The sequence below is a fragment of the Peromyscus californicus genome, unplaced genomic scaffold (genome assembly GCF_007827085.1).
Source record: "Peromyscus californicus insignis strain IS unplaced genomic scaffold, ASM782708v3 Scaffold_2__1_contigs__length_46816999, whole genome shotgun sequence".
NCBI classification, from domain to species: Eukaryota; Metazoa; Chordata; class Mammalia; order Rodentia; family Cricetidae; genus Peromyscus; species Peromyscus californicus.
In genome coordinates, this window is record NW_026294540.1 from 20,675,708 (window position 1) to 20,690,466 (window position 14,759).

At 47.4% G+C, this 14,759-nt stretch overlaps 2 protein-coding genes across 2 annotated transcripts in view; both read left to right on the plus strand.

The window, feature by feature from the left end:
* The window catches only part of LOC128121113 (S-adenosyl-L-methionine-dependent tRNA 4-demethylwyosine synthase TYW1), a 168,880-nt gene extending 164,825 nt beyond the window's left edge, over nucleotides 1-4,055 (plus strand). Inside the window, exon 16 of the mRNA XM_052755580.1 lies at nucleotides 3,945-4,055. Coding sequence (XP_052611540.1) covers nucleotides 3,945-4,016 — 72 coding nt within the window. The 3' untranslated portion in view covers nucleotides 4,017-4,055. The remainder of the gene's footprint in view (nucleotides 1-3,944) is intronic.
* The window catches only part of Caln1 (calneuron 1), a 425,484-nt gene continuing 414,740 nt past the window's right edge, over nucleotides 4,016-14,759 (plus strand). Inside the window, exon 1 of the mRNA XM_052755582.1 lies at nucleotides 4,016-4,134. Coding sequence (XP_052611542.1) covers nucleotides 4,016-4,134 — 119 coding nt within the window. The remainder of the gene's footprint in view (nucleotides 4,135-14,759) is intronic.

A 14,759-nucleotide genomic window follows, 5' to 3' on the forward strand; every position in this document is an offset into this window, starting at 1 on the left:
AGACAGAGACAGAGAGAGACAGAGAGACAGAGACAAAGACAAAGAGACAGAGAGAGTTCAAGCATGCATGCCAACCATGGGAGGTCAAAAGACAACCCTTGGGAGTTGTCCTCTCTTCCACCTTGTGAGACTCAGGGTTTGAACTCAGGTTGTCAGGCCCATACACAAGCATCTCTCCTCTCCGAGCCATCTTGCTAGCCTGCCCTTGTTCTTTGAGACAGGCTTTCTCACTAAACCTGAACCTCACCGAATAGACCAGTGAACTCCTGGGACCCTCTCATTTCTGTTTCCCCAGTACTGCGGTTACCAGTGTACATCACCATGACCATATTAATTTTTTTTTAGTTGTATATATGTGCTTGTTTGTTGGTACACTGTACGCACACAGTGTGTGCCTACAGAGGTCAGAAGAGGGTGGTGATCCCCTTGATCTGGAGTTACAGGTGGTTGTTATCTACCATGTGGATGCTGGGAATTGAACTCAGGTCCTCTGGATGAGCAGCCTGTGTTCTTAACTGCTAAGCCATCTCTCCAGCCCATGTCCAGCTTTTTAAGTTTGGGTTCTGGGGATTGAACCTGGGTCTTCATGCTTGTATGGCAAACACTGTGCTTACTGACTGAGCCATTTCCCCAGCGCTGTTCTTGGAGCAGGCAGCAAGAGGGGAATTGTAGTGGCGTGGCTTCTGGCTGGTGGATTTTGCTCTGTCTTGGGCCTCCTGGCTTGGAGCTTCTTGGACACCTAAGGCTCCCTGAGCTGCAGGAGCAATTGTTCCATTTGGGGAACTGTCTCTTCTGAGGCTGTGTTCCTGAGGAACATGGGCAAGCTCCAAACCATTAAGTGGATTGAGATCACAAGCCCGGTGCCCATGAGCTTGGACAGCCTGGCAAAGAGCTCCCAACGGTTCTATGTCCAGGTCCGCAGCTCCATTACCATTAACAGCACTTTCCCGGTGGCCACTCTGCCGCGGGGAGCCTGACAGGGAAGGATTTTGCCTGAGGGAGCCAACTGGAAATCTTCGGGACTCTGTCTTTCCCACCACTCACAGCTCTCAGGGTGCTAGCTCTCCCTTGGCAACTAAAGCCATATTTGAAAATAAAATGTCACTTTTCAAAAATGTCTACTGTCAGCACATGGAAAATTTGTTTTTCCTGTTGAACTTCACGAGATGACGGGAGGCGACCGAGAGAGTCTAGATGCATGCATGCCTCTTGCGTGGGGAGTGGGTGTCAGCGCATGTGAATCAGTGAGTCACAGGGGCATGTGAGAGAGTGGTGTGGCACTGTGCAGGTGGGGACAGCGTGTGCAGTGGCGTCAGCTGTGGGGGTGCCGCGTGGGGGTATAAGAGTACCTGGTATGTGAAAGTCAGAGGAGAGGAGGTTGAATTCAGGTCTGAGGTGACATGGATGTAAGTAGGGGTTCGTCGCCAAGGACTAATGCTGTTGTACGAGTGTGTGAGTGTGAACCAAAAGCACCGTGCTCTGAACGTGTGCCCAGAGATGGAGGCTGTTGAACGTGTACAGACACATGTGGGCATCTGAAATCCATCGTGTTTGTGTGTGTGTCTGAAGATCCATGCTGGTGTGTATTGTGACTGTGTGTCTGAGACTTGGTGTTGTCGTGTGTGTGCCCGTGGTGGGACACCATTCCTAGGGAGACATGTACAAAGGTCTATTCATTCCAGATAAGGGACTGATAACAGACCAAAGTCACCAAACTACCAAAGGCCAACATGGTGAAACAGTGAACATATTGCTTACAGGAGTATGGGTGACTCAGAGACCGTTGCGTCAGTGAAAGGCCACCCAGCATGGGCGACAACTCCTGGAAGCTCACTGCATGACTTGTAGGCAGCTCAACAGGTTGGACAGTCTCCTCTTCTCAGCAGTTCTAACTGCTTCAATAATTTGGGGAGGGAGAGGGAGATGTTTCCTTTCTGTTTTTGTGATGGAACACGCTGACCAAAACTTCAGGGAGCAAAGGGTTAATTTGGCTTGTAATCCAGATCACAGTTCATTATCGAATGAAATCTGGGCAGTAACTTAAGCAGGAACCAGAAGCAGAAACCATGGAGGAATGCTGTTTGCTGTTTGCCCCAGCTCAGCTAACTTTCATAGCCCAGGACCACCAGCCCAGGGAATGGTGCTGCCCACAGTGGGCTTGGTCCTTCTCCAATCAATTAACAATCAATATGATCTTCTACAAACATGCCCACAGGCCAACCTCATCTGGGAAATCTCTCAACTGAAATTTCCTTCTTGGGTGACCCTAGGCTGTGTGAGGTTGAAAGTTAAAGCTAACTAGGATCAAACAGCTTTGTGAATCTGCTAAGTTTCAGAGACTTCCTGAGATGTTTGGGTTGTTTAACTTCCTGAGTCTTAAGGAGTTTCCCTCCAGGATGGACTGTTTCAGCCCAGAGGAAATTGTTATATAGCACTGTGTTATGGTTTGGCTGTGAAGTTTCTCTCCAAAACCTCACATGTTGAAGGCTTGGTTCCTAGTGCAGTAGTGTTCAGAGGTGAGATTTTTTTTTTTTTGGAGATGATCAATTTCTGAAGACTTTGATTTTTATGAATGTATTATCCCAATGGTAGAGTCATAATCTGATGACATTATTGGGAAGGAGTGAGCCTTTAAGGGGGTGGTGGTTAGCTGAAGAAGTGCATCACTAGGGGTTGGTTTGTGAAGGACATACCATATCCCTGGCCACTTCCTGCTTCTCTCTCTGCTTCCTGGCCACCATGGGGTGAGCAGCTTTGCTCCATCACCACCTGCCATGATGTTCTACTTTACAACAGGGGCCGGAAGCAACAAACCAAGCATCACAGACTGATACCACTGAAGCCGTGAGCCAAAATAAACTATTCCCATTTAAGTGGGTTTCCCTAAGCATTTATCAGTGGTGAAACACACGACAAACACAATGTCTAAAGACCAGTGCTGGTGTGTGTGTGTGTGTGTGTGTGTGTGTGTGTGTGTGTGTGTGTGTGTGTGTGTGTATGTGTGTGTGTGTGTGTAAGACCACACATATCTTGCTTAGTAATCTGAACTTGAGAAGTTTCTTCTCTGAAAGAGCTCCCTAAGGTCCCATTCTTTGGGACTTTCCAGCCCAACCACTTAGTTATACCTCCAGCTCTCTTTTTATCTAAAAATTATTATTTATTATTATATATGTGCATGATGTACATGTATGCATGCATGATTTGTGTGTGTGGGTGCATGCATGCCATGGAGTGCATGCAAAGGTCAAAGGACAACTTCATGGAGTCTGTTCTTTCTCTCCACTGTTATGTGGATTCTAAGGCTTGAACTCAAGGTGCAGAGTTAGCGCGTCTTTATCTGCTGAGTCATCTTACTGCTACTTTAAAAAAAAATGTTCTATTTTTGAAACAGTCTTATTCTGTAGCTCAAGCTGGCCTTGAACTTACAACTTACAACCCCCCAAGTAGCTGAGATTTTGGACATGTTCCACCAAGCCTGGCAACACTTTCTCCTTGACTGGGAAAAACAGGGGTGGTAGGGATGGAACCCAGGGTTTCACCGATGCTGGGCAAGCGTCTGCCATTGAGCTCCACCCTTAGTGCAAATTCTCTGTGTGAAGTGCTGGGCTCTTTTGCAAGTAGCCCTCCAGTTGGTGTCTGCTGTTGTTCATTTTATATTGCTTCGGCAATGCCCAAGGGTGTGAATGGAAAAGTACCTAGAAAGATTAGAGTTGCTTCCAGAGGCGCAGATCCGTTTGTTATATAATACTCTCTGGTGACATTGAGCCCTTATTAATAACTAAACATCTGTCAGGACTATAATTATATTTCTTGTGCCACGGTTGTATCTACCATTGTCCTGTGTAAACATGGAAGGGCAGGTGTGAATTATTTAGGCAACTGACTTTGAGTAAATAATTGCTCAGCATTGTTTCCGGCAGTAAGTTTCTGTCAACTCCTTACAGAGTCTCAATATCTTCGCTGATGTTCCTTTGATGTGCCCCCAAATCTCTGACCACATCACTCTGGACCCCTGATGCGGCTGCCCGAGCAACCTGGAGATGGGAAGCCTGAGAATGAGACAAAGGGGGACCAAGAAACCCCCGAAGGGGGAGAGGAGCCACGGAGAAGCCAAGCCCCTGACTTCCCCACCTGGCAAGTCTTCCCCCCAACCCCAAATCCCTGGACCTAGATTGCTTTGCAACTCCCAGGTAGGGGAGTGGGGTGGGGTCTGAGAGTTGTGATGCCCAGGAGAGAGAGGAGAGCCTATGAAAAGTCAGTCCATGGGGGAGGGGGGCGCGTCCCCAAGGATGAGCTCTCAGCAGGAGGCAGAGATCATATGGATTATATTTATATGGATTCTGGAGGAGGTGGGTTTCCATGGACTCCATTTGAGATTCACGCTCAAGGCAAGAGGGTGTGGTTGCAAAGTCACTATCAGTACCGGGTTTGAGAGGGTGTGAGTTTCGAAACAGATGTAACTTGCAGAATGCAGAGCAAGTGACAGCATGAAAATGGAACCTTTACATAGGTCATTTTAATTAATTCTCAAAATATTTCCACGAGGATCTTTTAAATCCTGTGTGTGTGTGTGTGTGTGTGTGTGTGTGTGTGTGTGTGTGTGTGTGTGAAGAGTACTGGAGATTGAACCTAGGATCTTGTATGTATTAGATTAGCACTGTATAGGTCCTTATTAGGGGATTTGGGGGAAGTGCTCTACCACTGAGCCAAATCTCCAGCCCCTCACTGGGGTGTTCTAGGCAGGTGCTCTACCACTGAGTCACACCCCCAGCCCCTCACTGGGGGATTCTAGGCAGGTGCTCTCTCACCATACTATATTCCAACTCATTTTTCTTATTTTGAGACATGGTTTCATTAAGTTGCTCAGCCTTGCCTTAAACCCACGCAGTACCCCAAATAGTCCTCGAACTTGAAATCCCCCTGCTTCAGTCTCCCAAGTAGCTGGACTATGGGGTCTGCATCACCAGGCCTAGCTGTGTAAGAGCATTTTTACAGGAGAAAAGTATTAACAAATACTGAGTAACTGACCTGAGGTCATAGAGTCGAAGGAGAACCCAGAATTCCTATCCAAGTCTCTCTGAGGACAACTATGGTCTCCTCCTCTCCTCTTCCCCTTCCTCTTCTCCCCCTCCTCTCCTTCCCCTCCTTTCCTCCCCCTCCTCTATTCCCCTTCTCCCCTCTCTTCCCCCTCCTCCCCTCCCCTTCTCCCCTCCTCTTCTTCCCTTCTCCCCTCCCCCTCCTCCCCTCCAAACTGTCCTCCCTTCCCCGTCCTCCTTCTTTTTCTCTTTCCCTCTCTTTTCTCCTCCACCTCCTTCTCTGCCATTCCGCCACTCCCTCCTCCTCCTGTCTCTCTTTCTCCGCCTCCTTTTTTTAAACCCCCTCCTCTGCTTCTTCCTTTCCCTCCTCCTGCTCCTCCTCCTCCACTCCCTCCTCTGTCTCCTCCTTTCTGTTCTTCCTTGCCTCCCCCCTGTGTATAGAAGAGGTCGGTTCAGGATGTGGGCCCGATATGTTACCAAGCCACGGGACTCCCTGGGTTTTGATCTTACTCTTTTTCTTTGCCCTGGAATCCTTCCATGCCTGGCTGGTTTTGTGTAGAAGGGAGTTCTAGATCTGTGTGATACCAGCATCAAAGGTTAGTAAGTTCTTGAAATTGGTCGGTTCTGAGATTCTCTCTCTAAGGCTGTTGGTCACGCAGTCTCTTGCCCTCTCCATCCCAGCTCCTATTAGAGGTGGAAAGTGTTCTTGGTGGAGGGATTGAACTTAGGCTTATGGGGGTGGGAGTGGAAATATTTTTGGTGATGCACTCCTTGATTTCTCCATCATGTTTCCCCAGAATTGTGGGAACGGAAGCATAGAGGCTCAGGCACGGGGTCTTGCAAGACTCTATCTAGATTCCAGAACCTTCTCCAAGACCACTCAAGGGCAGGAGCTGACTAACTCCTGGTCAAGAGCATCTTGACATGCAGGGTGAGCCCTCCTGAGGACTCTGAACCAGAGGGCAGCTTGTGTCTAAGAATGGGCTCAGAATGGCTGCTTGAGAAGCGTGGCCAGGTGTTTAGTGGCTTTTGCCATGCCCGCGACCAAAGCCCAACAAAGGGCAACTTCAGGGAGAAACGATTATTTCAACTTGTGATTTGCGGCGCTACGGCCCACCATGGTGGGGAAGGCATATTGGCGGGACTTTGGGGTGTCTGCTCACATGGCACCCACACTTAGGAAGAGTGTGAGATAAACGGTAGTTGTCATTTCAAACTCTTTTTTTATTCAGTCTGGGACCTCAATCTTTTTGATGGGGCGACCTGTAGACGATGTGGGTTTTCCCACCTTAAATATGGTAAGTTCTTTCCTGCCCACCCTCCCTCCTTTTAAATTGTTTTCCTTTGGATCCCAGGCTGATATAAATCCCGTGATCCTCCTGCCTCTTTCTCCTGAGTGCTGGAATTGTAGCTGTGTACCTCCAAGGCCAATACTAAGTTGTTCTGTTGAGATTGAACCTGCGGCCATTTGCAAGGGTGAGCCCGTGGAGAGCTAGCTGTCCCGATTTGTAAGGGTGCTTGAGAAGGCGGCTTGATATGGAGGCCGAAAGAATGTTCTTCCATTTCTGTCCATGCCAGTGGATCTGGCCATTTACGTTGCTGTGTTAAAATACCCTGACCAAAAACTACTTAGAGGAAAAGGACTTATTTCAGCTCACAGTCCTAGGTTTATAGTTCATCTTCGTTGACAACATCAACCATCTTCAAGTAGTCACAGTATATCCACAGTCAAGAGCAGAGAAGAATGGGTGCAAACATGATTTCTCCATGCTCACACCATTCAGGACCTCGGCCTAGGGAATGGAGCTGCCCATGGTAGGTTGGATCTTCCCACAGCAATTCCACAGACCAACTAACAAGCCCCTCACTGAGACTCTTCCCAGGCAACGCTAGGCTGTGTCAAGTTGACAAAGCTGACTATCAGAGAACTGGTCCTGAGTGATTCCCCGGGTGGTCAGTCGTGCCGTTGGCCACCCCCCGAAAAATGGGACAGAGAGATGCCCACGTAGTTTTGTCAAGATACTGCAAAGTAAACAGCCCCACTTCTAGGGTGGTGCTGTGGGCCAATCTGGAGGAAGCTGTTCTCTCTGGGGAGAAGTGGATGTGCACTGTTGATATAGAAGCTAAAAATAACCAATCTTCCAAACAAAGTGTTTTTCATATTTTGAAATGAAAATGTGTAGACAAAGCAGGGGTCTAGAATGTGTGAGTCATTAAATTGCTGACTCTCAAAGCAATGGAAATTCAAAGGGCACTTTTCTCTCTCTCTCGTTCTCCCTCCCACCCCTGTTCTGAATAGCTTTGACAGTCTCTCCGTAAACAGGTCCCACAAACTGCCCCGTGGCCTTATGCTCCTCCCCAGCAAGAGGCTAAAGGAACTCAACTTCTTCTTGCCCCGTTGCTAAGCTGCCTTTGGTTGCTAGGTTGGTGTCATCAGTTCAAGTAGCCCCTTGAAAGGCCGCTCTTATTTTTCCTCTTTGTGTGTCCCCTTCCCCCATGGGACCCCAGGCACTTCCATGGTCCCCACGCTGGGTACTGCGCAGGGTTTGCTCAGTGCTACTGAACTCATCAGACCTAACAAGGATGCTGCAACATGGAGCGTCTCTTAGGAAGCTGGTTTCAGGGGAGAGTGTGTAACACAGGATGCTGTAGTAAGACAAGGCAGTGGGCATCTCCGACTCATCCTTGGATTGTTAATGGAAGGACTGGGTCTGGACGTTGGATCTCTGTCTCTGTCTCTCTGTCTCTCTGTCTCTCTCTGTCTCTTTCTCTCTCTCTTTCTCTCTCTCTCTGAGTGTGTGTGTGTGTGTGTGGCCAGAGAACAATGTCAAGTGTCATTACTCAGGAGCTGTCCCTTTGGTTTTTGAGACAGACTCTCTCACTTGCCTGGAGCATGCTGGTTAGGCTAGGCTGGCTGGCCAGTGAACCCCAGGAATTGGCTCATCTCCACCACCCCAGCACTGGGATTATAAATCCGGGCCACCATACTTGGCTTTTTATGTGGATGTTAGGGATCAGACTCTTCTCCTCATGCTTGCAAGATGACAGGGCCCTTCATTGACTGCACTATCTCAGCAATCAATCAATCAATCAATCAATTACTTAATTTTTGAGACGGGGTCTCGTGTATCCTATACTAACTTCAAATTTGTTATGTGCTATGTAGCCAAGGATGACCTCGAACTTCTGGTCCTTTTTACTCTGCCTCTCAACCACTGGGATTGTAAGTGTGCGTTGCATAAACCATACCTGTTATGCATGCTAGGCAAGTACTTTACTGACTGGACTACACTCCAAGTCCCTGAACACTGATGTTCTAGATAAGAGTTTTCTAAAGCCTTATAGGGGATGCTAGTACTTAAAATGGAGGCAAGAGTTTTCTAAAGACTTTTAGGGGATGCTAGTACTTAAAATGGAGGCAAAGACACTGTGGTTGGAGCTCGGTGTGTGTGTGTGTGTGTGTGTGTGTGTGTGTGTGTGTGTGTGTGTGTGTGTGTATGTATGTATGTGTTTGAGAAGGAGGAGGCCCTTGGGGGCCCTGAGAGGTGGCAAGAAGGTTTGCTAGAGGTTTTGTTAGTTACTTTTGTGTAACTGAGACTAACACACTTATTCTAATAAACTTTGGCTCATAGTTTTGGAGGGTTTAGGCCATGGTTGTTTGCCTCAGTACCCTCTAGCTGTGGACCATCACAGCAGAAGGCATGAATGTGTGACAACACACCGTATCTATGATAAAGTTCAGTGTTTGGATGAAGGGCAGTGAGAGATGAACACATATCAATAAGATAGACCAGTTGAAACAATACATTGTGGTAAGACTCCACACCCACCCTTTGCTAAGCACAAAGACCCGAGTTCAGATTCTCAGAACCCATATAAAAACTTGGACATAATAGCGTTTGTCTGTAAGCCAAGTTCTGGGGAGTCTGAGACAGGAGGATCCCTGGGGCTAGCCTCGTCAAACTGGTGAGCTCCAGGTTCAGTGAGAGACCCTATCTTAAAAAATAAGGTAGATGTGCCATGTATGGTGGTGCACAGCTTTAATCCCAACACTGGGGAGGCAGAAGCAGGCAGATCTCTGTGATTCTGAGGCCAGCCTGGTCTACATAGTGAGTTTCAGGACAGCCAGAGCTATGTACTAAGACCCTGCCTTGAAATTCCCTCCTTCCAAAAGAAAAAAAAAAAGACACACTTGATATCAGCCTCTGGCTTCCATATGCACCTGCACACGCATGTGCACTAACACATACAACAATTGTGTACACCCACAAATTCACAACCAAATGAAAACAAAACATTTTACAGATTCGACTGAGCCTGGTGGGTCATACCTGCAATCCAAGCACCAGGTAGGAGAAGTGTCATGATTTCAAGGCTAGCCTGGGCTACAGAGTTAAGGCCTGCTCTACTTTCATTTCTGTTACTATAACATAATATCTGGGCTTAGCTCCCAATTCCAGGTGACAGTCCATCATCGTGGAGGCAGTTCCAGCAGCAGGGGTTTGAATCAGCCAGCTCGTCATATCACATGCACAGTCAAGAGTAATTGCTTACTGCTCAGCTAGTGTTCGCCACTTTGGTTTTTTGAGACAGGGTTTCTCTGTGTAGCTTTGGAACCTTTCCTAGAACAAATTCTGTAGCCCAGGCTGGCCTCGAACTCACAGAGATCTGCCTGCCTCTGCCTCCCAAGTGCTGGAATTAAAGGCGTGCACCACCACTGCCCAGCTGCATTTTCCACTTTTTAAAATACAAGTCTGGGCTCACGAATAGGGAATGTTGCTGCCTGGATTTGAGGTGAGTCTTCTTACTTCAATGAACCCAGCTGAGAAAGTCCCTCACAGGGATGCCCACAGGCCAACCTAATCTAGACCATCCTTCACTAATTCTCTACTCCCAGGTGATCACAGGTCGTATCAAGTTGACAATTAAAACTAACTGTCACAGACCCTGTCTCAAACAAACAAACAAGCAAACAGACAAATGAACAGACAAACTTAACCTCTTTTCTGGTAAATGCTTACGCACCACGTTTTCATTCAGGGACCGTTATCAGTGAGTCTGCATCTAGGTGGATGTTGGAGAGAAGAGATGACTGTTTTCCCACCAGTTTACAAGCTCATAAAGGAAATGGATTAATGCTCAGAACAGAATTTATGTTTTAGGCTGAATCCAAGATCAAAGCATGTGGTGGTTTAAATGTAATTAACCCCTATAAGCTCATAGAGAATGGCACTATTAGGAGATGTGGCCTTATTGAAGTAGGTGTAGCCTTGTTGGAAGAAGTGTGTCACTGTGGGGATGGGCTTTGAGGTCTCTTTTGCTCAAGCTTCCCTCAGTGTGACTTGCAGACCATTTCCCGTTGCCTGCAAGATGTAGGACTCTCAGCTCCTTCTCCAGCACCACGTCTGCCTGCACACTGCCATGCTCCTCGCCATGATGATAACGCACTGAACCTCTGAAACTGTAAGCAAGCTCCTCCCCGAAAATTAAATGTTTTCCTTTGTAAGAGTTGCTGTGTCTTTTCACAGCAATAAAAACCAAAACAAAGTGTGTCTGAGGTTTCATTTAGGGACATATATCTGAGTGTGTGTGTGTGTGTATGTATGTTTACATGTATGGGAGCATGTGTGTATTTGGGTATGCATGCATGTGTGTGCATATGCCTTTGCAGGCCAAAGGCCAATGTCAGAAATCATCCCCCATCACTCATCCAGCATATTCTTTGAGGCAGGGTCTCTTAATCAAACTCAGGGTTCACTCATATATCTAGTTTTGCTAGCTAGCTTGCTCTGGGGATCCTCATTCTTCATCTTTGAAGGTTAGAATTACTGGCAGGCTGAATTTATGTGCGTTCCGGGGATCTGAATTCTGGTCCTTGAGTATGCACGGTGAGCCACCTCCCTGCCCCTGATGACAGACGTTCTTCTCTATTGTACAGTGATTTAGTTAAGTGATGTCGCCTCCCTCACTCACTCTTGCTCTCCCACTGGCTTGCCCTGTCACAAGCAATACGGCAGTGATCATCTTTGTAAGTCTACCCTTACGAACTTGTGCATATGTACTAAAGACAAAATATTTGGGTCAAGGAAGTGTACCCTGGTGCTGGGGAGTTAGCTCAGTAAAGTGCTTGCCAGGCAGGCATGAGGGCCTGAGTTTAATTTCTAATACCCACTTTAAAGCTGGGTGCGGTGATGCATGCTTGTAATCCCAGTTCTAGCGCTGTGTAGACAGGTGAATGGATGGATCCCCGGGGCTCATTGGTCAGGCTCCTTAATGAGCCCTGGGTCCACTGAGAGACAACGACAACAGCAGTCCCACTCATAAAAATAATAGCAAGGTAAGATGGCTGGCAAGATGGTTCAGTGGGGAGAGGGGCTTGCTGCCAAGCCTGATGACCCCAGTTCAATCCCCGGGACCCACACGATAGAGAGAACTGACTCTCACAAGTTGTTGTTGTCTGACTTCCACAGGAGAGCCACGACCAATTCACACACACAAAAAAATAAATAATCGCAATTTAAAAATTAAAACAAACAAACAAACAAACAAGCCGGGCGGTGGTGGCGCACGCCTGTAATCCCAACACTCAGGAGGCAGAGGCAGGCGGATCTCTGTGAGTTTGAGGCCAGCCTGGTCTATAGAGTGAGATCCAGGACAGGCACTAAAACAACATAGAGAACCATCCCCCGCCCACCAAAAAAATACAAACAAGGTGGATGACATCTGTTGGAGTGACATCTGTGGTTGATGTCTGTCCTCTACGTGCATGTGCACATGAGCGTGCTCACCCCCACATATGTGTGCATCCAGAGGTGTGAACATGCACACATACTAGCATTATCGCACGCACACACGCACGCACGCACGCATGCACGCACACACACATACCTTCTTTTGCTAACTCTTGCCAAATTGCTCTCCAGAACAGTTGTACCGGTTCATCGAAGGACAGGGCTTTTACGGTCGGGGGACACAGAAGTGGAGAGGCTGGAGGCTAGAGAGAGGAAGTACTTGAAATGGCTTGTTAATGGAGCTCATCTCAAAGGACACGAAAGTGAGAGCACTCAGGGTCAAGAGCAGCGTCCTTGATGAACAAGAGAACCACAGCCAAGGTGTGAGCCCGCCGCTCCACAGAACGCGTGATGCCCGATCTTAGCCGAGGAATGATCCTTCTGCCGCATCCTGGATTCTCTGACGCAGGCTCATCAATCTTTCCCTCACTCCCGGTCCTCTTTTTAGTTTTTAGATTTATTTTTATTTTGAAATCATGTGTATTTGTGGGCATGTCCACGCGAGGACAGATGCCCACTGAAGCCGGAAGAGGACGTTGGGGCTGAAGTTACAGGCAGTCGTGAACTGTCTGATATGGGCGCTGGGAACTGAACTAGGTCCTCTGTGAGAGGAGCCAGTTCTCTTAACAGCTGAGCCATTGCTCCAACTCCAATGCATTAAAAAATGTTTTTGATCCATTCTTTGATAACATGTATTGATCACATTTTGATCATTTTCAGCCTCTGCTGCAAAGTTGGTTGGCTTGCTCTTGTGTGGGTCTAAGGCAAACAGCTGTTGTGTCTGTGTGCAATGGTCCCATGTGTTTAGAAGCTGGTTCTGCAGCAGTTGGCCCTGACCAACATTCTTCTCAAATGCCTTGTCTTACCTCAGCCTGTTACTGATGCTATGTAACTTCCAGGTTGGGTGGATTCCTTTGAATAGAATGGTGCTCGGAATGTGTGTGTCTGTATTTTCCTAACTGAACGGAGCTTAGTAGGATCTCAGTCCTGTGTGGGTTTGGTTCACATCCATATTTGGGCCTCTGTGGTCACTGTCTTCTCTCAGTATACAACAATTGCCAAGTCACTCTCCTTTGGGATTGTTGAGGGCAGGTGTGTGTGTGTGTGTGTGTGTGTGTGTGTGTGTGTGTGTGTGTGTGAGAGAGAGAGAGAGAGAGAGACAGAGACAGAGACAGAGACAGAGACAGAGACCTGAGACTAACTGGAGAGTTTCAATGTAGGGAAAAATATCAGTGTACCAAGAAATCTTAGCAGGCCAGCTGTGGTGAAATCCATGAACCCACAATACTCTGGAGGTGGAGGCAGGAGGATCAGGAGTTCAATGTTACCCTTAGCTACATAGCAAGTTTGAGGCCAGCCTGGGCTACATGAGACTGAGTCTTAAGAAAACCAAAGCAAAACAAAGCCAAAGGAATTTTGTTAGACTCAGAAAGAAAAACAAAACAAAACAAAACAAAAACAACCAGCAGCAATGTATTTTCAAGACTCTTTTAATGCATGGCTTTCTTTGGCAAGTCTAGCAAGGCCTGTGAATTATGTCTTCTAAACACAGAGTAGAACACTTAAGGTAATAGCAAAGAAAATCAATTGCAGTCTAGTCTGTCTCGAAGCATTGAACAAATGTGTGGCAGGCACAGAAGGGCACGTGAGTCCTCACTGGCGCATTAACTGATAAGATGTAGGAGTGGGCATGGGGGCAGCTGCACGTCTGAGGAACTGCGGAGCTAAGGGTGAACAGCATTTAAAAATGACGTGTGACCGTGAGACGGTGGGAAAATAGCAGCACATGTCATAGGTCTATCTACTACTCAGTCCTCCCTCCCCTCCCCCTCCCTTCCCGTCCCTCTTCCTCCCTCCCTCCCTCCCCGTCCTCTCTCTCCCTCTGTTTTGAGACAGGGTCTCACTGTGTAGCTAAGACTGGCCTCCAACTTACAGTCGTCCTGCTTCTGTTATGGAGAGCTGGAATTACAGGTGTAGGCCCCATTTTTTCTATCTGATGCCTGTCTTAGTCACAACCACCACCCTTCTTTAGGAAACCTGTCCCAACAGGAATAGTCTCCCTCTGATGCCCAAAGAATTCAACAAACCCCCAACAGTATACTATAGGAGCAGTGTTTTGGAAAGTATTAAACTGGATGCTAATTTTCCTAGTTATTTATTTTGGTTTTCTGAGGCGGGGTGACATGTATCCTGGGCCATGTAGCTGAGGATGACTTTGAACCCTTGGTCCTTCTGCCTCCCTCTCTTGAGTGCTAGGATTGTAGGTCAGTACTCTGCCTGGCTCAAATTCTCCTCTTTAATTGATATTAGGTTGTAAGCTGAGCCCACATTGTTGTGGGGTATTAGATCGCCCTGTGAAACCCCGAGACTGTGTTAATAAAATCAACCTTGGATCAGGGGGCAGAGACAGTGACTAGTTGACAAGAATTAGCTATAGAGAGTCCAGAGAAGATGGATAGAGAGGCACACAGGAAGGAGTAGAGAAGGGTTTAGAGATTCCAGGTCTTTTTGGTTTGGGACAAATGGAGAAATGTTCTCTAGCTAAGTCTCCAGCCAAAAAGGAAGGTCAGTTGGCCCCTCGGATACAAGGTTGACTTTATTAACACTGTCTCAGTGTTTCACAGTGAGATCAAATATCCCACAACACCACATCAAGGGATTTCTTAGGCTGGGCCATCGACAATAGTCATTTGACTTCTTCGAGACACACTAGACTAAACAGCCAAGATATGTGGGCAAAGGCAACTCACACATTGTAGCCTGATAGGGGAAGGTCTTCTCTTTGGATTGTTCTTATCAATGTGAAGGGGAACATCTCCAGCAATGTGTAATTTTGAGATATGCAAGCTATCCCAGCCTCTTACACACTTTTTGCCTGTTTTTTTTCCTGGTGTGTATGTTCTCCAGTGTGCACTCCCATGTGTGTGGTGTG